Source organism: Triturus cristatus, chromosome 1_2 (genome assembly GCF_964204655.1).
Source record: "Triturus cristatus chromosome 1_2, aTriCri1.1, whole genome shotgun sequence".
Classification (NCBI taxonomy): domain Eukaryota; kingdom Metazoa; phylum Chordata; class Amphibia; order Caudata; family Salamandridae; genus Triturus; species Triturus cristatus.
Genome location: NC_140580.1, coordinates 280,694,627 through 280,720,225, shown reverse-complemented (window position 1 = coordinate 280,720,225; position 25,599 = coordinate 280,694,627). Strand labels below are relative to the sequence as shown.

General features: G+C 43.4%; 1 protein-coding gene across 4 annotated transcripts in view; it reads right to left on the bottom strand.

The window, feature by feature from the left end:
• Positions 1–25,599, bottom strand: part of LOC146867161 (polyunsaturated fatty acid 5-lipoxygenase-like) — a 1,030,548-nt gene that overhangs the window by 740,480 nt on the left and 264,469 nt on the right. Inside the window, exon 1 of one of the 4 annotated variants that reach the window (XM_085603714.1) lies at positions 22,914–23,332. The exons of 2 other annotated variants lie outside the window; for them this stretch is intronic. In XM_085603714.1, the coding sequence (XP_085459840.1) occupies positions 22,914–23,063 (150 nt within the window). In that variant the 5' untranslated portion in view covers positions 23,064–23,332. Of the gene's footprint in view, positions 1–22,095; positions 22,209–22,913; positions 23,333–25,599 lie in introns of those variants that run through there. One more of the 4 variants, XM_085603718.1, reaches the window with a different exon arrangement.

The following is a 25,599-nucleotide window of genomic DNA, read 5'->3' as shown; positions in this document are numbered from 1 at the left end:
AGGTATGCTTGTCATTTGGCTTTCAAGTGATCGCAGGTAGGTTTAGATCAGAGTTTATATACCACGCATCATGTTCTTACTGTGACCCCATAGACCCAAATATTGGAATATGGGGGAGTCTAGATATCCAATTGAGACGTGTAGGCACCGGTCCAGTTACAGGTAGTTCCATTTTGCGTTTGAGGGGAGCCCGTAGTCCTGCAGTGTTTGGAGTGTTTTAAGCCTGTCGTCCGCTACTATGTAATCTATGCTCTGAATTAATGCTTCATCCTATGTCAGCCACCACAATGTCTTTTCTCCAATGAATAATCCATAATTCCACCAAATTTGTGCCTGTTTGTGGAGCCCAGCATACATACAATTTTCAGATTTTAAAGCTCATCATCCATATTCGCAGAGTAAATTATATTACCGAATTGTCAGTTATCTTGGAGGCCTACTCAGTTAAATATACTGCTGTGAAACCTCAAATCACTAGTAAGACACCAAACAGCAAAAGAAGCGGCACTTCTTTATCAGTGGGGAGCATGCTTGGTAACTGAGAGAGATGTAGTGGCATATATAGTATTCTATATGTTGTAGGCCTGCCCCTCCTAACTGTCTATTAGTGATTCGTTTTTGGGATTCTAGTCTTGGTTTGATGTTGCCCGAAACACAAATGATTCAATGTTTTTATCTACTGTTCTTAAAAGTCTCAATGGTAAAGTAGGTGGCAGCAGGCCCAGTATGTAGCTAAAGCGAAGAGCCACAACCATTTCAATGGCTTGGGTTTTACCCCGTAGGAAGAGCCGTAAGTGTGACCATGGTTTGAAGTCGCTCTTCGTTTTCATTATCAGGGGTAGTAAGTTGTCTTCTATCATGCGGTCCACACAACTACTAAAATAGATCTTCAGTTAATGCATCAATGTTGGTAAAGAGGAGTACAGTAACAGTGAGCAGAAAGTAATCCGCATATAGAAGGGCCAAATGCATACCGAGTCCTGCTATTGAGTCTGAGTGCCATATCGCTTTTGCCAGGGGCTTAAAGCCATCAAAAATAACAGAGGGTGTATGGGGCACCCCTGTCATGTCCTCCAATAACTGTCTAAAAGTTCCAATAAGAACACCCTGCAGTTCCCTTGTGCAGTTGGTGAGTGATATAACCATTGCACTTTTGCTATAAAGTTTTGTCCTAATCGAAACCTGTGTAGAGTGCAGAACATTTAGCCTCATTTGTTCCCATAAAATGCCTTCTTGACATCGAGGACCCAGTTTGAGAATCTATGGTGAGACATAGCAGGAGAGATAAGAGGGACATGGTGTGCCTAGATGAACTTCCGGGAACAAATCCTACTTGATTGATGGACTAAGGAGGGACTCACTTTCTGTATTATGCTCACTACCACTGTTGCAATCACTATTATGTCAACATTTTAAAAGTAATACTAGGCAATAACTACTGCCTACAAGGGGATTTCTGGCTTTGGAAGGACTAATCAAGTCTATTTAAGAAAGACATCAGGGTAACTTCTTCTTCTATTGCTCTAAAAGTCTTGTGGAGCATCTCACCTAAACTTTCCTAAGACCACTTGCATAACTCACTCAGGAAACCATCTTTCTCTGGTGATTTCTGATATAGTAAGTTAGAGATTGCTTTGGAAATTTAATCCTTTCCGATTTCCCTCCCAATTGGGCTCTGCCTTTCTTGATGAGATGTGTTAGCCTTAGCCTGCTAAAGAGTGACTCCTTGGATTTGGGGTAATTAACGCACTTGTAATTATAGAGGTCTTTTTAGTAGTCAGCAAAAGTATTAGAAATCTTTTGTAGTGGGTACATCAGTTCTCATTCCTTATCATATGTTGCAGGAATCACCATAGTGACCTCCTTCTGCCAGAGCTGAACTGTGAGCAGTCTGTCAGTCTTTTTGGCTTGCTCATAGTGGTGAGCCTGCAGGCGGTATAGTGCGTATTCTGCTCTCAATGTGTATAGGTGATAATAGCCAGCTTTGTCTTTTACAATGTCTTTCTATGCACCAGAGGGGGAGGGGACTTGTCATACTTTTGGGTCAGCAGTTTTATATCCCTCTCCAACATCAATCATTGTTATCTCTTTTTTTTCCATTTCAGATATGGTATCCTTCATTATAAAACCTCAAGGTGTAGACTTTCCAACTGCTCATATCGCCCGAGGGTAGTCGATGGAGCCCTTGTTATCTGGAGAGAGGATTTAAAATACAATTTTAATTGAGCCTTTCATAAGGGCAATTTAAACAGAGCTATGTTTATCCACCATGGTTTCATCAGTACCTGGAAGCCCAATTCCATCTAGAGATCGACCTTGGAATGATCCTCCAGAATATTGCATACCAAGACCTCCAGAAGCTGTTAGAAACTGCCCCTTTTTGCATGGTCTACCACATTTCTTTTGGAGTGAAGCTGCTTGTGTTTTTAACCTGTGGACTAGAACTCTGCTAAACCAGCCTACCACATGTAAATCTGCCCCCTAAAATCTGATCAAATTGAATAACTCCTAATTGGCATACCTAACTTACCTAGAATGCATAGCATATCCTGCAGAAATATTTCCATGGCTTGGAAAGCTAAATATCACCCATGGACTGCAGCACTTATTGTGTCATCCACTAATGCGACAAATGAAAACATGGTTTCAGGCATACTATTGTAGCCTGACTGTTGGAGTTTAAACCTACAGCCCAAATTGCCAAAAATAATCTTTTTGACAAGGAAAAACGTCCTTTTTAAATATTAATATTTTACCCCCTGTAAGCCTTGTATCCCGCAAGGCAGGGTGTATGGTACTTAAAAGTGAGACATGTAGAAATTTAATGTCACCATGTCCCTACAGTGAAAAGCGCCCAAAAGTTATTTTCACAGTGGAAGGCTGTGGCTATCCTAAGAGGAAAACTAGAATGCAGATTCAAATATTAATTGTGGTATATTGGGTTTGGGACCAGCTAGAGGAATGGTTCAACCATTGTTCTTTATATTTAAAAAATCCAATTCAATTGTGAACTTTTTAATGGACATTTATAAAAAGTAACTTTTAGAAAGTTCACTGCCTGTAGCTCCTGGTGCTAATTTGCATTAGCCTAACAGCAGTTGCCTTTAATGAGGTGTGACAATGTAGCTTAGAGCTAGTGACAAGATGAACAGGTTATGCAGAGTATGATACATATGAGCTCATCTGGAAGGATAGCTAGTTAGGCCAGTTGAGCCGCCACCCTGTTTGGAAGGGAGCAGGTCCAGCCCTTCAGTTGTACTCACAGGTCTCACACAGCAGGTGCATTCTTCTGTTCTTCCACAGGTCCAGAAAGTGTTCTGAGGAGTTGGTGGCGAGGTCCATTTTTGCACAGTTCAGTAGCAAGTAGTTTGGGTTACCTCCTGGACATCCCCACCCACTGGGGGGAAACCCTATTTGCTTTATTGTAAACTAGTGTACTATTCTAAGGGGAATCCAAGATGGCACAGGGCCTTTGCCCTTGGAGAAAGCTTGAATTAGCTTAGGAGATTTGTTATGCTCATTTCCCTAAACACACTCCTGACTGGTACACAACCCAGGGTAATCTGCCCAAGGCGCAACCTTGCTTGGCAAGGATATCAAGTTGGTCCTACTCTGAGCTTTTGCTGCGTGAAAAACCTGCTTAGCAGAAGCCGACCGATCTGACTTTTGTGCAAACCTACCCAGATACAGCCTGCAGCCTAGCCTTGTTGGAGGATTCTAAGCTCCTAAAAAGAGACTAAGTCCAAACGAAGATATCTTGACTGTGTGAAGGCACGAAAAGTATCCAACCAATGAGAGGGCATCCCTAGGAGTAAAATGCAAACTTTTTCCCGCTTGGAGCATTTTTAACCAAAACCAACAGTTTTAGTGACGCTTTGTCCAATAGCTGTCTAGCTTTGAGAGGACTTCCTTGGACACAGTCTGCAACCTTAACCTGCTGAAGGATTTTGACTTGCATTTCAGAGACCAAGTCAGTCTTCAAACATGATGAACCTGCTTGGCATGCTTAACCTGCCCTCCTGAAATTGCACCTAGGTTCCAGTGAGCTGCAAACAGTACCTTCTGCTGGCACACTACTTTTTTTGCGCTTTCCATCTTAAATCTTTTAAACTGCATATCTCTGGTTCCCCTTATAGAGTTTTATAATTTTGGTGTCAGTCTGTTCATTCTGTTTTACTCTATTTTTATAAATATAGGTGGGAATTTTATTATTTCGTGTTTTCACTCTTTAACTGTTTTGGTACTTCTAAATGCTCTACACATTTTTTTAAGTTAAGTCTGTCTACTTGGTGCTGTAGCTACCACGGGTTGATCTTAGGTATAAATTACTGAAACCATTGTCTGTACCTAACATGTTGGTGACATTATTACTTGTAGTGGACTACCATCCACCTCAATTAATAATTCACTTTCTTAGAGAAGCTAAATAGGATAGGATTTTCTGTATCTTCACGGTAAGGATAGTTTATTGACATTTAACAATGTGATCGGGTGAAGACTGAACTTCATGGTGCGCAGGTATTTACAGCCCTCTGGGGAAATACTGCTGGGCACAATGAGGCTTACCTTAGGATTGTTTTGAAGTACTACCTACCTATCTGCAGTGAGGGCATGCTGGAAATGGGTTGTCTGCCACTGCAGTTGTATAGAATAGTCGAGGAAACAAGCAAAGTGGTATGTTGTGATATCATTCATCACCAGAGACCTCTGGGCCAGGGAGGGGTTTGAAAGTCAAGTGTTCTTGTGAATGCCCTTTACTTATGAATGCCTTTCAGAGAGAAATGGGTGTTTACAACCAAGTACTGCATAACCTATAGGGAGAGCGAAAGGGAGGTGTGTATGTGCAAATGCTTCCCGCAAGGAGTACAATTGTCCCTGTTCAACTCTAACATTTGTTGGGATGTTAACTAACTATGCTAACTGTGTTTTGGCTACCCAGGCATCAACCCCTCCTAAATCACAGACAATTCTGGAAAAAAGTACCATATGGGGCATGGAGTAACCCTACGCTCATGCAAGAGCAATTTATTCAGCAACCTGACCAATAGAGAAGACTGTAAACAACCAACAACAACCAGAAACAAAAGTTGGGTTAGTGATGCAGTTATATAAAGATACATTTATTGATGACAGTCAAGGTACCTCCTTTGACAGTTTCAAGGGGGGAGCAACATTTGACTATATCTTTTTAGGGTGTCATATCCTCCACCACTTTGAACAGTCTGTCCTTCTCATTCTATTTTGGGTAAGGCACGGTCCAGCATTCTTCCCTGTTGGTGTGTCCTGAGCAGAGTGCACAGCAGGAGATGGGTATCTTGTGGGAGCTCAGCAGGTGCGTTTCAAATCCATGGAGCTGCTCTCTAGGCCATCCAAAAAACAGTGACGGTCCCCCGGTTCTATGTAGTATATTTATTTTCAACAAATAGGATCCTCATTCTGGCAGGTTCTAACAGGCCATTTCCGAAGTTTAGGTTGTAACAGGAGAAATGCTTTGCATTTTGCATTAATTTCCAATTCCAGGGAGGAGTCAGACGCAAACTGAATGCTGGCACCCTCCAACTGTAACAGGCCATCCTGGTGTGCTGTCCGCAGTATTTGCCTAGCTTCTTCATGTCCGAGAATGAATAAACGAATGATCAGGATTTATACAGTGCACACCTACTCCCAGAGTGTCCCGGCTCTTTTAGCATCCAATGATGAACAGAGGCAAAGCCTGACCAATAGCCCTCTTGCTCTAACTGTTAAATACAGAAGTTTTTAATGATTTCTTAAAACATTTTTCATCAGTCATTGTTCTGAGCTGTAACAGCAGCTGATTCCACAGGTTAGTGGCCCACAACGTAAAGGAAGAGCCCCCACTTAGCTTTTGTTTTTTAAAGTGTGGGGCTGTTATCAACCCAGCCTGACTACAGCACAACATTCTCACAGGCCTATAAGGTTTGATCCTATTGTTCAGGTAGAAAGCGCCCCTATTGTAGAGAGCTTGATGTATTAGGGTTAGCGCCTTAAACATTATTCCCTTACGCACTGGTAGCCAATGCAATCTCTCAACAAAAAGTAATACTGATGAGTGCTTAGGCAGTTCATACAACAGGCGACTGCCATGATTTGCACTACCTGTAGGCACTGGGTTAGATAATCTGGAATACCCAGTTAAAGGACATTGGCAAAATTCAGCTGTGATAATATCAGAACCCTAACCACTGTGACCTGTGCCATAAATGGGATCAAATTCAGAAATTTCCGAACCAGGTGAAGAACCCACATTCAGGAATTCACCACCGATGAGACCTGCGCCTTAAAAGATAACTTGAGGCCGAACAGCACGCCCAGGTTCTTTGTCACCTCTGGGGGGGGTGGCAGAGGAGACACATTGCCGGGCCAGGCCCCTGTCCATCCGAAGCTGTATTTGGCCCGAACAACAAAACCTCTGTCTTTTATCAGGTTTGCAGTGGAGTTTATTTTTTCTAAGCCAGTTATGTAGTGCTTTAAAAGCAGCAGGCAAAGGTTTCTTTGGCAGTGGCTGAGTCTCCTTCATAGGATAGTAGTAACCGTGTATTGTTCACGTAAGAAATTATCCTAATACCGAAAAATTCCACCAAGTATTCCAGAGGAGCCAGGTAAATGTTGAAAAGGGCGGGGCTCAGGGCAGAACCCTAAGGCACCCCCATCTCAGCTGTTTGACTTAGAAGAATCGTGTTTCAACCATACAATCTGCTCTCTATCCTCAAAGAATGATCCCAACTGAGGGCAACATCCGCCACACCCAAGTGTTCCAGCCTTTTTAACAATTTAATGTGGTCCACAGTGTCAAATGTTGCGGATAAATCCAACAGCACCAGGGCCATATTAAGACCGGCAAGCTATGAGAGGCATATGCCGAAACTAAACTTGGTTTTATGTAATGCAGGGGTGAATCCTGAGCATGTTTGGAAACTCTAGCGGAGGAGGGAAGGTAATTTTAAATAAAGTTGGAAGCATATTTACCAGAAACCACTCCATACCGCCACTCTCCAGTTTATCTGGTATGCTATAACATGCACAGTTTCTTGTCTCGCTCTGTCTTCCAATTCTTTGACTTGTTGTCAAAGATACCATGTCAGGCCCACAATCCGTGGCTTTATTCATGTAGTTCTCTTAGTATGCCATTCCCTTTCCACGCCATTCAATCTGCTGTGGAACACTGCCATGGCCTATCTGGAGCATTTCACTTCGCTGTGAGCTTGTCAATTCCAGTGTTGACCGATTCCGGCAGCAGGCTTTTTGCTGACATTTCCTTCATGATAGCATCTAAGGTAGTATCCTGCAGAGGTGTTGGTAGCATGTGTTAAGGGGCGGGGATGGTTCTTCCAACCACCTCTGTGAAGAGCAATTTCAGTGACAGGGTTGAGGAGGGCGTGGAAGTAAGGTAATGTGCTGAAGGTAGTGAACGTGGTGCCTACCCCCTTCAGATCTTGTTCATCCAATGTCTAACACTCCAAAGCGTTGTTTACCGACTGTAGGAAGGCTGTAGAAAGGTCCTCTTCCTGTGGCTGCTTTGTTGACAGCACAGGAAGAGGATACTGTGTAGCATTAAGAGGGTCTGATGTGATTCATTCACGAACGGGCAGATGTGTGAATTGGATTTCTCCTAGAATAGTGTCTTGGATTCAACCCATGTGCTGGAAGGATATTGTTATAAATGACCTCTGCAGACCTTTCTGACAACCTAAACCATGTTTACAAGGTGGATTAATACCGCCATATACTGATGAGCCTTTTGGCCTTCTTCATTCCTTTGCAATTATAAATGCTTTTCCCACACATAGTTTCCTCCTATTTATTTATTTAGAAAGTTTTAAATAGCACGAACATGACCGCGGGGGGTATCAGAGCGCTTTACAGTATATGCAGCAAGGAGGGTACAATCAAACAGAACAGAATCAATAAAGCGAAAGTTCACTCTGCCTCACTATATGTCTCAGGGAACACTCCTTCTCCTAGAGGACAGGGTTCAATGAAGGACAATAGATACTATTAATGTAGCGTGGCAAAAAACTTCTATTGGCACGACATTCAAAATCCACCCATGTTCTATCTACATCAGCTGACTCAGCAGGTGAAGTCTGGAAAAAGCTACACTTTAACTTTCCAAAGAATTAGAGCTAATAAGTGACTTTTTGCCACAAGGCAGTGCCACACAAATCGATGCACTGAAATAAAATATTAATATGACTCTTTAAATGACAACGCATGTTCACACTTTACATTCACTTTCTGTCCTATTATAGTCAACATCTTAGCAAGAGTAGATTGACTTTCAGGCTCTGACCGGGCTCAAATATCAGAAAGTGGGTTCTTAATTTGGGAAGGGGGTACTGTTACTAACCTAATAAACATGCAATGGGGTCTCAACTAAGTTCTAAAAGAAACTCTGCTCAACCCCGGGTTGTTGTAGCACAAGCAGCAGGGGCTTTCCTAGAGGAAGGAGTGAGGAGTTTAATCCGTAAAAACAATTCTAAAGTCAAGAAAACAGCTCAATAAAATTCAAATATTAATGTAGCAAAATAGAGGGAAAATTAAGAAGGAAAAACAAATAAAGATCAAATCTGTTTATAAGTAGAAGGCAAACAGTGCTTAGAAAACACAAAGCACCAATCAAAAGTATCAGTTTGTGGTTGGCAGGACCCTAAGCGGAATTTCATGCCAAATGCGTTGGAGCAGACAACAATCGGTGTCAAGTTTTTACATTAGGACTTAATCTACTTTCTGGAGCTCAGATTCTTCCAGCATGTCAAGGTCACAAGCTGGCGGGGAGGGCACCTCTAGGTCAGACATCCTATTATTGAGCGCCCTCTGAATCCTTTGGACTTTAGTGCCAAAAGCTCGAAGTGGGCCAAAGCTGGATTCCATAGCCATCGAAACTACTTCAACAATGGGATGGATTAGATGCCTCGTCCCAATCCTAGGTTTTACCTTTGGTCTTAGTCACTGTTTTGATCCTCAAAATCCACCAGCAAGTCCAGGCTGGAAGCTGTAGCCAGGCAGGGGACTGTGATGCTGAATAACTTTACTGCAAGGTTCGGCTAGCCATTTTCCAGCACAGCAGAAAATCTCTAAGTGTGACACACCTCATTTCCTTGCCCGATGAGGATGCTGCCTCCTGGGAAAGCCTCTGCACCTCATCACAGTGCTATATTGATGGAAAAAGACCAAGTACTAATTTTCGCCAACTGCTTGGAACGTTCTTCCTAGTAACTCTTACTCAAGTCCTCAAGGCAGGTTTCTGGGTCCAAGGTCTCTCTTTGGCAAGGACTCCAGAAGGGGGTTCAGTTCTTAGTGGTCAGCTGGGTCTTCTGGAAGTCCTGCTTTTTGAGTCCCTGTTGCAGATAACAGCAGGCCAACCACTTGACCCTTGGAGCGCAGTTTCAGTCCCTGGATAAAGAGTCCTTGAATTTTCTTTCTCAAAGCATTTCAGGCAGAACCTTCTTCTTGTAATATATTTGCTTCCCAGGTATTAGGTATTAGAAAGTTTTGAGGGTGGTGGTGGTGGTGAGGAGGCAGTCTTATTCTATGCACTGGCCAGTGACTGGAAATGTTCTTACACCGGTTTCTATTTTTTCACAGTATTCTGACCTCCTTTTATATCTCTTCCTCTCTTTGTTTTCTTCAACCTACTCAGAGTGCCTTCTATGTAGAGGGGATTTGGCTCACTCCCCCTTGGCACTCCTCTATGGGAATGAGGTGTTCTTCCCTCAGTAATGGCAAGAACTGCATTTCCTCCCTTTTGCTGGGGATGGAACCAGAAAGACTGGGGTGCCCTAAGAATCAATGACATCAATGACCCGAGTTCCTGAAAAAAACATTTGGCATTTCCAAGTCAAAGGTAGAATTGCAAACACTCAGCTTTTGTTTTTATCAGTTGGTCTGGTCCCCTGCTGGATGGCTAAACACTGCTGATAAACAAGACCCCTGCCTTCCTTCTGCCAGAAACTAGTCCAATGTCTTCCAATAGCAGGGTCATTAGCAAGCTATCCGAAGATGTGTTTTGGGGCTCTGGAGTAAGACCAAGAGGCAAAACAGTTCTAAACTGATTTACTCTCAAGCAGCACAAAGTACACTTTCTTAAAGTTACTTTTCCACTAATGGTATCATGTCAGTAGATGACAGGGGTCTTGGCTTCTTGGCTGCAAGTGGTTACAAGCAAACACAAGGACTATTTGATGTCCCACCACCAACAGGTAATGTGAAAACAAATGAGTCATCCATAAAATTCCTTGGCCTTGTGGGAAACTCCATACTAATATTTTAAGACCATGAAAAACATATGAAAGCCAATATCGTTCATGAGTTTTGAAAATAAATATGTAGGAAAGGCTTCTGGGGCTGCGGAGCTATAATCCAAAACACTGCATCTTCTGTGGAAAATCGCACCAGTAAAATGGTTCTTCCTTTCTGACAGAGCCAGTGTACTAATTACCATAAATTCTCAATTCTTCCATAATCAGCATGGAGCACAATGATGGAGGGTTATATTTCGATCCCGGCAGATTCCTCGAGCCGCCCGCTACATCATGAACTTGAGCTGTACTTAGCATGTTGCGGCCACTATTTTACACATATCATGCCAACATTTTGGCACAGTACAGTAATAGTTTGCGCTATTCTGCTCGTCAGTGCTGAAGGTGATTAGCCATATATGCCACTGGAGGAGAGTGGCATAGATTAAAGCTGTGTAGAGTAGAGTGGCACAGAGTGGAGTGGAGTGGCATGGTGCGGAGTGGTGTAGAATGGTGTGGAATAGAGTGGAGTAGAGTTGAGTGGCATAGAGTGGAGTGGAATTGAGTAGGGTGGCGAGGAGAAGAATGTAGCGGCGTAGACTACAGTGGGTTAGAGTGGAGTGGGGTAGAGTAGAGTGCCATTGACTGACATGGCATAAAATGAGTGGTGTGGTATGGCGCAGAGTGGCGTAGAATAGAGTGGTGTAGAGCAGGGTGGCATAGAGTGGGGTAGAACAGAGTGGTGTACAGTAGAGTGGCATAGTGTAAAATGGCAGAGTTGTGTAGAATAGAGTGTCATAGACTGGAATATCACACAGGAGAGTGGCATAGAGAAGAGGGGGACAGAGTAGAGTGGATTGGAGTTGCACTGAGTAGCCCTGAGAGGAGTAGAGTGGAATGGAGTGGACTAGAGTGGGGGGGCATAGAGAAGGGTGCCATAGCATAAAGTAGCGTTGAAAAGAGTAGAGTGGAGTGTTGCAGAGTGGTGTGAATTGGTGTAGATTAGATTGGCATTGTGTGAAGTGGTGTAGAGTGGAGTGACATGGAGCGGCATGGCATAGAACAGAGTGGAAAAGAGTAGGGTGGCATAGAGTGGGGTGCAGAAGAGTGGTATAGGGTAGAATGGTATAGAGTAAAGTGGCAACGAGTGGGGTGGCCTGAAGTAGAGTGGCATGGAGCAGAGTGGATTGGCAGAGTGGTGTTGAGGAGAGTGGCGTAAAGTGGCATTGCTGTTGAGTGGAGCGGCATGGAGCGGTGTAGAGTAGAACAGAGTAGAGTGGCTTAGAGTAGAGTGGATTGGCAGAGTAGAATGTCAGAGTAGAGTAGAGTGGCATTGTGTGGAGTTGTGTTAAGTGGCATTGAGTGGTGTAGAGTAGTGTGGTGTAGAGTAGAGTGGGGTGGCTTGGACTAGAATATTGTGGAGTGGACTATAGTTGCGTAGAGTGGAATGGCATAAAGTGGAGTGGTGTGGCGTGGCACTGAGCAGAATGGAGTAGCATGGAGTGGCATAGAGTAGAGTGACACAAAGTAGAGAGGGATAAGGTGGACTGACAGAGCACAGTGGTGTAGAGCGTACTAGCAGAGTAGGGTGGCATGGAGTTGTGCAGTTGTGGGTGCAAGTAACTAAAGCATCAATAGAGATGGTAGATAGGGTGAAAGCAACATAAACAAGAGGCTGCGTGCCTGTGTTAAAAGTAGAAAAGCACATTACACGTCCAGGAATAATACTGAAATGCTTATAAAATATAGTGCATTTTAAAAAGACAAGGAAGAACACATGTACCTGGTCCATGCTCCAGGGAGGAACTAATATAACAAAAGGCAGGGGAGCCTACAGGAAATGAGCAATAAATTGACTGGAAATCAGACCGATAATGAAAAGAACTAATGGTATGCTGTGGGTGGGTGCCCAGCACACTAAATTGTAAAGAACACATCTTGCAGCACAGAGCATTTGCTCTGTAGGCGAGATCTAAAAATAGGCTTCTTACACCCGAAATATTTGTCTATTTGGAAAACAATAGATATGAACCCTTTAACCATAGTCTTTTTGGACACTAGGAAGGTTCCCTGGCCCCTGTCATGTGTGTGCTACTCCTCCTTGGGCTGTCTGTGGAAAAGCGGTTTTAGAATCTTCTTCATAAACCTCTTTAAGATTTAAAAAAGAATTCTTTGGAGTGGTTGCTCTCTGTGAAAGACCGTTTGATAGAAGTGTCTCAATTAGCTGCAACCCATATCCGAGCCTCACATCTTGGGGGACAAGGGAGAGGTGGAAAGCCTCTAGACAGGGGTTCTTAACCTTTTGACTTCTGTGGACTCCCACTTAATCATTACTGGAATCTGGTGATCCCCAGTAAATCATTACTGGAATCCAGAACTCCCCACTTAGTCATTACTAGAAGCCAGTGATTCCAGCTTAAGCAATTTCAATGATTTGAACCTCTAAACAATACACAAAGCATTCATCCAAACAAATACACCAATGATTAAACATCTTAATTAATTCGCAAACATGCAAAAAAAAAATCTGCATTTTCATTTTAATATTGAGGTTGTGACTTTTCTAAATTGAGCGAGGCCACCCATTGTCCGTGCTATGTTAAGTTTGAAGCATTTGCACTCCTCCCACAAAACAATCTGAGGACACCAACTTAATTTTTTACCTTCCAGTTGCAAATTTCTTCACATTTACTTAACATTTAAAAATGTTCAAGTTTACATTTTGCTTGCTTATTTACATACACTTTATTAATCTGTTAATATTAAGTAATTTTTATACAGTCGTGGACCCCCTGAATATACATCGCAGAACCCCAGGGGTTCACGGACCACAGGTTAAGAACCACTGATTTAGGTGAAGGTGTGGTGCTGGCCCTTCATGACTGGAAAAGCACCCTTTTCACAAAAGTCCACATACACCTTCTAAACCCTACTGGAGGGTCAAAGTGCTTAGTGATTACACCTAATCCTGGAGACAGAAGAGGGAGGACAGTTAAGAAAATATGTGGCGCACTATTTAGCTGAGGTACACAGTCGCAATTGAGTTTGTTGCTATCTTAACCACTGCACTAGGGGCACTGACACGGAGTCTCACAAACTCCCAATCCATCTCTCCAAACAAACAAAACCACTAGTTGGAGATCAAAAAGTCTCAGTCAAATTAAGCACACACAAAAGATAAGCAAAAGCAGTGTAGGCCCACGCTCAACTTTTCATGGTCCCACTGCCTAGAAGCCACAAGTACTTAATTTACACCACAAAAATTAGAAAAGGACAATCCACTATATTGTTTTTTTTCCTTGCCAATTTCAGAAAATTGAATGTTTACAAATATGACAATGATGAACAAAAAATGAGATTCAGTTATCAGGAGTCTTAAGAATTGATTTTTCACTTCATAAAATTTTCCAGTCAGCCCAGACAAAGCATTTCGTCCTCTATGGACTTCATCAGGGTTGTGCTTTCCAAACTTTTGTGACTCTTACACAGCAAGAAGTATAGCCTCCTGTTTCAGTATCTTCATGGGTAACAAATCCCTTTTCGGGTGGTGTAGTACTCTCTAAATCATCTTCCTCCTTTTTGCGTCAGTGCTCGAGTGTCACAGAAAAATGCCTCTCTATTAAGCAATAAAAACCAAGTAATCCACTCGCAGGAACATACATTAAATAATTTGGTCTTGATCGTTAATAAACTCAATAAATTAAATTATTTAATACATTAATTTTTGTTTACATTTTTTTATTGCCGTTTAACCCCTTCTGTGCCACGCCCTTTCCCCCTCCTGTGCCGGGCGTTTCATTAGTGGGTGGGGTTCATGACGAGATAGTCTCGTCATGGGCACAGCGCGACCGTGCTCCATGACGAGACTATCTCGTCATGGGCACAGAAGAGGTTAAACAAATAACAGCGGCCAAACCGGGTAACGTACCCGTAAAGGAAATAAATGTGCTGGAGTTGTAAGACTGCTAAATTCCAAACTAGTAGTACAACTGTGCACAAAAAAGGTACTGAGGTGTGCAATCCAAGGGCATATAATCACATTGACCACAGAAATTTAGCAAACCCCACCCGCATTCAGACATATTGAACGAAGGAGCTGTTCATCCGTATCACTCAAAATGTATCTTAGAAACAGGAGTCCTATGGCACAATGCCAGTTATGCCAGGTCCCCCAGGAGTCAAACTTCTGTTGCTGCATGCCTCTGGTTCCCTACTCATGGCAGTCGCTCATCGTTCATGGCCTCCAATTTTGTTACACAGACATCTCATGCAGTCACCACTGGGTCCTCACCGCCCTGCAATCTAGCCAAGGTAATTGCATCAGTCTCTGCCCGGGCACATTTCAAGGGGTCTCTTAGTCAACCGCTTGGGTCAATCCCCGTGCAGGCCTTCCATGACATTGCAATTCGCAGAGTACCAATGCCAGGTCTGTAAACCTTCAAATATATTTGTCACCCTTGGTGGTAGGTCTGACGCACAGTAGGTAAAACTCTGGAGTGAGTGGCAGAATACAGTCAACCAAGAGCGCAACGCCTATAGGGTTTAAAAGGCTTTAGCCCCCTCAGCCCTCTTCAGCTGCCGTGACTGGGCTGGGGCTGCAGACTGCTTTCCTCAGCAAAGCTATCTGCTCCCTCATGCTTAACAAATAAAGGTTTACAGCAACATGCGCTATTTGCTTAAAACGTTTCATTTTCCAATTATTGTGGCGTCACTTTCTTCCTTAAAGTCCTGAAATGATGTATGCTAAGTGTCCAGGATTAAGTATGAAAGTTGCTGTTTTCACATCCAACCCTGATTAACCAAAAAACAAAAACACAGCAAGGGTGTCATGCTATACTCCATCTACAACTAAAGACAAAGTGCGAGCCCCATCTGCATGTAATTACATAACAGAGAAAGCAATGGGCCAATAACTATATAGCAAAGAATGTGTCATTACAAGAAAAAGTAGGTTAAAGAGTGTATGAGATTAGAAAATTAGGTGAAGTCTATCTTATCATCTGTTAGTGCTTCGAGGAATCTCAGAACTTGCTATGATGCTGCAACTTATACACTTTTTAAATGAAGGGAAGAGTGTTGTATTTTTTTTTTCAAAATATTTTATTGAGTTTTCATAATATGCACTAAACAAGAGAGAATACAAAAAATAGTACCGAAAAGGTACCAATTACAATTGAAAGATAACGAAAGAATGGCCATTAAATTACAATAGGTAAATACATTAAACATAATATTCCTTAAAAAAACAAAAATGGGAGCGAAAGGAGCAAAAATTAATCTATATAATGATGAGAATAAAATGAAGCTACAACAATATGAAGACTAGATTAATGTAATAATTAACTACTGGAATAAATATGTATTTAAGAAGATAAATATATATCAACAGGTTTCCAAAAAGAATGATAAGAAATAGAATAATGATTAATGCCATTCAAAGATAATTGAGCTCCTCTTCTAGTAAAGATAACCCATGACCACCAAACATGAACAGATAATAATGAAACGTCTTTCCAACATGCTGTAATGGATTTAAAAGCTGCTGATAATAGAAAATTGAAAAGTTTACCTTCTAATTAATTTCCTTTTTGTGAGAGAACAGATTTGCAGATTAACAGTTTGAATGAGATATCATCATGAATATTAAGTACATCCCAAACATGGGTCCAAAATTTAAAAACTATAGGACAGTCATAAAGCATATGTTGCAACAAACCAGTATGTAAATTACAGTGCCAACAAATTGAAGGCAGAAGGAGTTTTGCTTGAAATAAACATAGTGGAGTCCATAAACAATTATATAAAATATATGAATTAGTTTGATAGAGCGAAACAGGTAACCAACCAGAAATACTATTAAGCCAAATAACTTTCCATGTATCAATAGAAAAAGAGGTTGAAAGCACATTTTTCTAAAATGTTGAGATTACATCAATGTTGAAACTTGAGATAGACTTTTTTTTATATAATACAGAAAACGCCATGAGATAAAGTAGAAACAGTTTGAATATAAATTGATAAATTTGATTTAACATTAGAAGGAATATTAAGAGGAAATTAATCTAAAATTGAATTACATATTTGGTGGGCGTCCTTTTCAGGGGGATAGGATAAGGCATCAACAGCCGAAGCTGCCTACTTTGGTATTGAGGAACTAAGGTTTGAGTCTCGGCATCGGCTCAACACCCTCTAATTCTGGATAAATTTCGTAACTTCTCAGTGCCTAAATGCATATGTGTGTCCATGTAACTAACTGGTGCTCATGTGAAGCGCTGCAGTACCTTTGGGTCGAGTTCGCAGTATATATAACAAGCATTGGCAATGCCAATCGGTCTCGCCATTGGGATCTTATATGTATTTAGCTATGCAGCACATTAGCAGAGGGGGAGCGCGACACTCGCCATTTCAGCTGATGTCTGCAGAGGGCTTCTACTGCCTCCAAAAGCGCCTTCCTTATTCATACGCACTTACCCTGAATTCTACTGCGAAAGTGATTCAGCACCCACGCTAATGTGCTGCATAGCTAAATACATATAAGATCCTAATGGTGAGACCGATTGGCATTGCCAATGCTTGTTACACTTGTTAACAGTGTCTGGGCATAGGTTGTGCATCATTAGTGTTGTTTTATCTCCCAAATATAGAAATAAGCAACAGAGAGTTAACCAGTGAACCTATGCAGAGGCATTCCACTGTGCAGCACATGTTGCTGCGTTTTTAATAACTTTTGGACTGTTTAAGCTAGAAAAAAAAAATTCTGTTAGAATCTGCAGATTATACAGTAGATGATAGATTATGTGGCTAATGCACCAAATTCCTAATTATACAAAAAACGCCGTGCCCGCACAAACACATAATTCCAGTGGCCTTGAGTATATCTGACATACGACAAACACTAGTGCTATGCACACCGCTGCTAAGTCTTGTTATTAAAGTGCATGCGACCCCTGGAGGGGATGCTGAGGGATGGAGAGAGCGAGGATTTCCTTTCTTAGTACCTATGAAACTGCTGGTCCTCTTAATCATAGTGGACTGATTTGCACAAATAATATTGAAGTTATTTACTCACTTTAAATGATGAAACGTTACTACAGCAGCAGTGTCTGCAATTCGTTCTGCTCTTTTTGGGGTCACTGTTAAAGGTATGCTGCATGCCCATGCCAAATCCTAGGCAAATTAGTACACTACTTTCATTGTGCCAGGTTTGTGGAAAGAACCATGTTTACAAGCATTCAAATACACTAGAGTAGCATTCACTCTTTTGAATGTGCAACTCAAATAAAAAGACTCATTGGCATTATCAATTGCTGATCACAAATATTTTGGGAGTGAAACATTTGGCAACTCTGTTAAAAATTAACCAAATGACTCCAGTCTCTGGACACTAACCACAGACTGCCAATCTGTCTGCATATTCAAGCAAGGTTCTCACAGCAGACCTAAGTCACAAGCAAAATATGTGAGTGGGCACAGCATCTACAAAAACCCTCCTCATAGCAGGTTCCTTTGATCCCTAACTGAGGAAAGACTACGTCTCCCACCTTTTATGCCCACTCCAACGTGAGACCACATCTGTCCACCGTATTTGAATAAGTTCAGTGTAATCAGGTCTCCCACGCTCTCAAGACCAGGTAAGTCTACATGATCCCTTCAACTCCTAAATGTGCACAGGATAGACAGGTTTCAAGTACAGATTAATGATTAACCAAAGATGAATTACTGGACCTCTTCACAAGATAGGGGCACACATTTGCAGCATGCATAGAGGTAACAAATTCAGTACAGGATTTGTAAGTCTCCTTTGCAAATTCTTACTTATATGACAATTTGCCACTCTCTCACTCACTAGGCAGGGTGGGCCTGGGCTCAAACAATCCATCAGTGTTTAGGAAGAGCCAAGGAGAAAACAAGCATTTAAGCACACACTAGTCCCAGTATTTTAGAGTCCAACTCGTTTTGAGTATACAGGCTGTTGGCAAGAAATAAATCCAATCCACTGAAGTTTACGTTCTTCTTTTATTCAACAATCAAAGTCACAGGTAAAGAAATCCAAAACACTGCAGCCGACACGTGTTTCATTCTCCTGGACTTTTTCAAGGCTAAAGGACAATGAAACAACTGTGAGTTGTAAATTCTTCTCACAGATTCCGTTGTGACACATCAATGTAAAATCACACCTTTCCAGATTGTCCCTGTCACAGACAGTGCTAGTAACAGTCCTCAACTCCTGTCTGTTTACTTTAATGACAGGAAAAATAGTATGTGGGTCGGACCTCGATAAGTCCACAGTGGGATAAGCGATGGCTCGTCCCACATCAGCTCCTGCGCATGTCGAAGCAGAAGTTGCAGCCTGCAGTGCAGGCTTCTGCAGCTTTGTCCTTCACCTGTGCATAGATCTTGATGCAGAACTGTCCCTTCCTCGAACACCACTCTCTTGTTTGGGGCACAGTGTCTCTCCCTGTGTCACAGCATAGGCCATTATGCAGAGCTCATACATTCAGCCTACAGTGTCTCAGGAAGTGGGAAGATACTAGGCCTGGGTGGTAAACTCTGCGCCGTTCGCGGAGTTTTCTGCACTTCGTGCTTCGTGGAGCTCGCGGAGTGCAGAAAACTCCACTACGCATAGTGCAGCAGAGATTTTTCCCTGCTCGCGCTCGCAAATAGTAAGATCGCGAGCGCGAGATGCTGCTCGGGTAGAATTACAACCCGAGCGGCAGGAAGACCGGCTCAAATGCCAGTTCGCACTGCACTCCGCCACTTGCAGTACTCCGCTGAGTTCTTTGTCACTTCACAGAGTTCCGCATAGCGGAACTACGCAAACTACGCCCAGGCCTGGAAGAGACCCAGCACTTACCTGTGCCAGGGCCCAACGGAAAACAACTAGTAGGGAGTGTCAAATCTATGAGACCAGGCCAGTTGGAGGGAACACAATGGGGTGGCCATGTGGCCTTGACCAAGTGATGGCACCACATTCCGATCTGTGCACTGATGACGGTCAGGTCCAGTGAATGCCTGCCAGCACAATTTGAAAGGCGGCGGGGGAGTTGTGATACACCACCAGTGAAATGTGCATGGTCTGAGGCAGCAGCCACAAAGTGCCAAAGCTAGGTGGCACCAGAGGCAACGGTGACACCTCCTACTGCTGACTCTCTTCCACCAGCTCCTGAGGTGCGGCGAGACCGACCGGAGGCAGAAAAATGAGTTAGGCGAACATGTGATGTTGCACTTGGCAGGGCTGCTACACGTACACCTACTGCAACACCCTTGTGTCGTGGTCCATGGTAAGCTATACTGTGTACCTCACCTGCAATTGAGATTGTGATCACATCTTTCTCACATTCCAGGCATAACCGTCATGTAAAGATGCAGCCGTGTGCAAGCACCGAGAACTTCCAAAAAGTGTGTGACTACCGTGCATGAGGGGCACGCTCACGCGCTGGTGCAGTGTGTGAGAAGGACCGTTTGCCGTGTTTCTCACTCTAGACGCGAGCTGTATGTCTGTTCCTGTGACAAACGCAAGCAAGCAACGCGTTGCCGCAATACATCTCTGCACCGGCGCGCGGAAGCGATGCTTCCCGTCAGACTCACCCAGCTGCTCTGAAAGGAAATTACATTTTTGAGCCTGCGCCTGTTCGAAATGGCCGAACATCAGTAGTACGGACTTCGTCACATCACAAGCGAAAAAGTAGAAGTGCAAAGCTCCAATTGAGAAACAAAAAAAAAAAACTGTTGGGGCAAAGCACGATTCCTGCCTCCACCGTGCGCGCCGCTGCTCACTTCCGGGGCAATACGCCATGGGAGTGAACTTTTGAAAAAAGGTGGAACATACACCCACCATTAGCCGGCTCAAATTTTTACATAACACATACAAAAGCCAATCCAAAAGCGTGGGCGGAGTCAGACCCCACAAGTACATGCAATAGATCGCCGCAGTGCAAGTGCTGTACGCTCGACCTAAAAACCGGTGTCTGGCATACAGCAGCGAGGACACCCCTGCAAACATGGATACGTTTGGGAGTCAGGTAGGTCCGGTGGAAGAAATAAATTGCGTGTATCTGAACCTTGGGTTCCTAGAGACCTCCTCACACATATTGTTTGGCCCATATCTACTGCTTTTCCATCAGATTGGTGTGTTGATCCGTCTCCCATTTGGCGCCAATAGTCTTTTTGGATGAGTAAGATTAGGAATGTAGTGCCAGGTATAACGTAGCTATGACTTTCCACGCAATGCCATGAAAAAAATATGGTTTGCAGGGGTAGGAATGTGGTGGTTCGAACGCCTTGTCCCCAAAGCATGGAAATAGCATGTTGTATGTTAAAGATTATTTAATGCATTCATAAAGTGAAATATTTATTAAAAAACTATTCTTCAAATGTTAGGGTAGTTGAGACTCTTGATGCCAGTCCATGTTCTGAGGTAATTTGGGCCCTCAATCTGGTCACTGTCCTGGCCCCGGATGCCTCCTGCGCGGATAGGCCTTTGATATTTCTCAAAACCATGTGTCATATGCTAACTTTTCTTTAGACATTGTCTTACCTACAGTTATAAAGAAAAGATAGAGTATCCGTAGAGTATCCACAGTAAAATAGCAGACAAGCCTTTCCCGAAGTTGCATTGTCTATTTGTCTAAAGTTAATAATTTTAGATGTGTTGTACAAGCTGTTGCCCAAACAGCTTATTAGTGACGTTTCAAACTTAATATGTGCCACTTATTTGTTGCAGTTTAACAAATCGCTGTCTCGCAGTCAGCCCAGCAAGGTCAGTTTCTCATGTCTATGCATAAGCATATAATTTATTTTTTCACTTTGACACTATCAGTCCTGAAATTATAATGGAAAATATACAGGGCAGATGTCGGGGGTACACGCGGGTAGATGGCATCCACCCACTATTTTTACATGCTGGACGCGGTCATTTCTGCCAAGAAGTTAGGCCCCACTGAAATATGCTGTACTGACTGATTAAGCAGTGCCTTGACATTGTCTGCTTCTGTTCAGAGCAGCAATGCGCAGGGGTGGGCTTTATTATTTTAAATTTGAGCTGGGCCCAAAACAAAGGCCAAGGTAAGAAGCCATTAGGCCTCCGGTGTTCGAGTATCCTGGCCTGGAGCTACCTGGAGCCTCACACCTATGCTAATCGAATGGAAGGGACAAAGGCACAATGCTTGTTATTACTTCACAAGTACTTAAGAGTGGCATGGTTTTGACTTTGTTCAGTCCCTGCATATAAGACATATGCATGCACAGTAAGAAGGTCAGACGTGCTGGCCTGTCCCAGTATTACACAAATATTTTAAATATCACAATTTTGTTTTATTTCTTTTATAGCGCTACTCATCCCAATGCACGATGTCAGAGCACCTTACATCACACGTACACAATGTACATTGACAAATAATATGTGTGTAAATCAATGTACAGAATGTGTTACATAAAACAGTAAAGGATACAAGATGTAGGATCCCCGTGCCCTGCATAGCTCACTGTGCTATATTAGAAGGATTACAATATATGAACTGCAAGTAACAAAAGGCTGTGTGTGTTAACAGCAGTAACACACTTATAAAACCTATCTGCATAAAATCGAAATCTGTCATATGCATGCTACATGATGTGCTCTGCAGAAGACACATTTATCCACTATGCTACTTTGATTCAAAACTGAGACTAGACAAAACAGATCTCTCCAGATAATGTGTTAACCTCCAGAGATCTCACCATTATAATTATTTCCTGAGATTTACTGGGCACACCCAGAACTCTGCAGCAGGTGCCTTAACCCCATAAGGTATTTTAAAATGCAGACTTTGCAACAGATTAAGCAGAACAAACTCACCTTCACGTTTCTCCCGATTGCCAATTTCTTTGTGGCAGAGCTTTAAAAAACATAAATGTATAAATTGAAGCCCAGATTTTGAATCAGGTTTGAGTCACTTTTTTTGGCACAACCACTACGCAAAATCTCACTTGTTAATTCTCCTAATGGGCTCAAATGTACTCATGATAGACCTGCTAAACATTGATGTGAGGTCTTAAGATCTAATGTCACTTCTTGCGGCATCACTTCCTGTGAAGTAATGAGCTGTGATACCATTTCCTGTGATGCCACATGCGATGTGATGTAACACGCTCAGATCTCATCACGCACCATGATGTCACTTGCATACTGCCTAACTTGGTTAGTCCGACTCCATCCACTATATTTCTTAGGACTTGTACCCTGATTGTATAGGACTACAAATACCAGCATTCATAGTAAAGTCTCTCTCTTGAACGGCTACTCAATCAATCACAGAACTAGGAAACTTGAGACCTGTCACCAATGTCATGTTGTCCGGGATAAATGTGCTATATAACGCTCGCTGTTGGTTCCTGATATTAGTATGGTTCCTGATATTAGTATTTCTTTACGGGGCAAGGATTAATTTATGAATGTGTTCACATTTTTACAGCCACACCCTCAGTTACACAAACCACGCCTCTTCTATAAACGTCGTAAGGGTACTTTGTGTAGGCTAGGCATCAAATTGACTTGCTCTCTAAAATATTTTATCCCATTTATGAGGCAGACACGCGATCAAATTAACAGGGAGAAACAACCGACAATGACATTGCTATGCAGAAATATGTGCCTGTAAATTGAGTAACACCTACCGCTCCTCTTTCGAAATCGTTGTACATCGCTTTATCGAGAAGGTTTTTTTCACTGCTTCTCTCGGTGCCGATGAGCGTGATGTAAACGTAGTCATCGGTGCCTGCAAACCACTGGCTTCCAGTCGCCACGGTCACAGTGTACGACGGCATTGCAAGTAATTCGCAATTCGCCTCAGAGCAGCGGTGCGCCCGCTGAGGTGAAGGGAGTATGCCGAAACTGTGAGAGGTTTCGCTTTCCTCCTCGAGGCGCTGAGGGTATCTTTGCCCTGCCTTAGCGAGGCTGCTGCCTTCAGCTATGCCCCGATATTGGTAATCTCGTTGTCTCCCAGCACCTTCCACTGCCCGGTCTCACAGGGAAATAATGTCATCAGAGCAGCGCTCACAGCAATGGCAGTAGAGTTGTGAAAATACGCGAGGAGCCCTGAAAAGCAGAAGTTGTCTGCCCCGCCCCTTATTCCGCCGTACATAGAAAGTTTGAGAAGCATGTTTTAGTTTTACAACAAGGTGCATTTTGACTGCGCTTTAAATGTTAGGTTATGTCACGTATTGAGTACCTGTACTTTTCTAATTTGAAAAGGAGTAAGTTGAAGCAATGGGATTTTTGTTTTGATTTTCTTGCTAGCATATGTCACAAAGATAAAAAAAAAGAAACACAGCCTAAGTGTAGAGGACATATTATTTGCAGTAAAAGTTTTAAATAAAATAATAACGGTCGTATTTATAGCACACAGGTATACTTAGGGCAGGTATTGAATCCCTTTATAGTTTTAATGCACATCACAGTAAAATATTTTTATTTGCACAATGAAAAGGTATTAATGCCCGGATTACTTACCGGTAATCTTCATTACTCCGAGTCCTGGTCTTCCTCGCCACAGTATTCACCAATGAGCCTCCGGCTCCACACAGAACTCCAAGTAACTTAAAAGAGCAGCGCTCTAGTCTCCCCTCCCTCCTCCAACATGGCCCCCAGTGGCTTCAGCCAATCCCATAAAGGGATACAAACCAGCCAGCCCGATCTGATAATCAAAGCCGCAGACATGAAGCCACCACCAGGGCCGGGAGGGAAGGGAAACTATACTGTGGCGAGGAAGACCAGGACTCGGAGTAATGAAGATTACCGGTAAGTAATCCGGGCATTACCTCCTCGTCCAGTCTTCCTCGCCACAGTATTCACCAATGGGCCGATACCAAAGCAATCAGCTTCATGTAAGGAAAAGACCACAGCAACGTGCAGTGAAACCAGATTTAATATACAGAGGTACAGCAATCAAATACAACCCCTCAAGGCATCCCCGCAGTCAACACAGAAGATGCAAATGAAACAGAACCCCCACCCCCAACCTGGAGGCGGTAATGGGACATGAACGTATGAGGTGAAGACCAAGTAGCAGCCCGGCAAACATCCTCCATGGACACCCCTTTGAAGGAGGCCCAAGACACAGCAACAGAGCGGGTGGAACGCCCCTGAACAGGAAGGGAGGGAACTTCAGCAACCGAAGCATACGCCAACAAAATGGCCTCCTTAATCCAGCGACTGATCGTCGAGAGGGAGGGTTTCAGACCCTGACGTGACAGACCATAATTGACAAACAAGTTGTCCACTTTGCAAAACGAAGACGTGCGCGACAAATATATCAATAAAGCACGCCGAACATCCAAGAGGTGCAACAGGGATTCCTCATCCGAGGAAGGATCAGGACAAAGACAGGGAAGCACCACCTCAGAAGACCTATGAAAATAAGAACCCACTTTAGGAATGAACGTAGGATGAGGGCGCAACACCACCCTGTCCGGCAAAACCAACAAAAAGGGAGCAGAACGAAGGAATGCACCCAGCTCCCCCATACGTCTGGCAGAAGCAATCGCCACAAGAAACACCACCTTGAGTGTCAAAAACTTCAACTCCACCGACTCCAAAGGCTCGAACGGAGCCAACTGCAAGGAGCGCAAAACCAAAGGCAGGTCCCAAGGTGGAGGACACATAATAGGACGGGGGCGTTGGAAAGACAGAGACTTAAAAAGTCTAGCAACCAAAGGGGAAACAGAAACCAAAGGAAGGACGTGGAACGCCTGAATCGCAGCCCACTGAGCCCTAAGAGTCGAAATGGCCAAGCCCAGCACAAACCCATCATTCAAAAAATCCAAAACGCGAGCCGGATCCAAAGAATCCACCGACAGATCGCGACCCAGACACCAAGAAACAAAATTATCCCAGTGTTTAGCATAGGACTTAAGGGTAGAAGGTCTCCTGGACTGCTGAATGACCCCAGCTACAGCCAAGGAACAGCCAGTTCGCATCAACGAATCCCTCTCAAGAGCCAGGCCCGCAGACCCAAGGACCGGAACACAGGCAGAGGAAGAGGAGGGCCCAACAGAGGGTAAGGACTGAATGGCAAGGCCCACCCCGGAGACACAGCCAATTCCAACAACAGGGGATACCAAGGGCGACGCACCCAACCCGGAGCAATGAGAAGCACAAAGGATCCCTCCCTCTTGATCTTCTGCAAGACCGCCGGAATCAGGGGAACAGGAGGAAAGGCATACAAGAGACCCTTCGGCCAAGGGAACGACAGGGCATCCACCCTCCAAGCATCCCGGCAAGGCATAATTGTGCAATAGCAACGGATCTTGAAATTGTCCTGGGAAGCAAAGAGGTCGACAATCGGACAACCAAACATCCGTC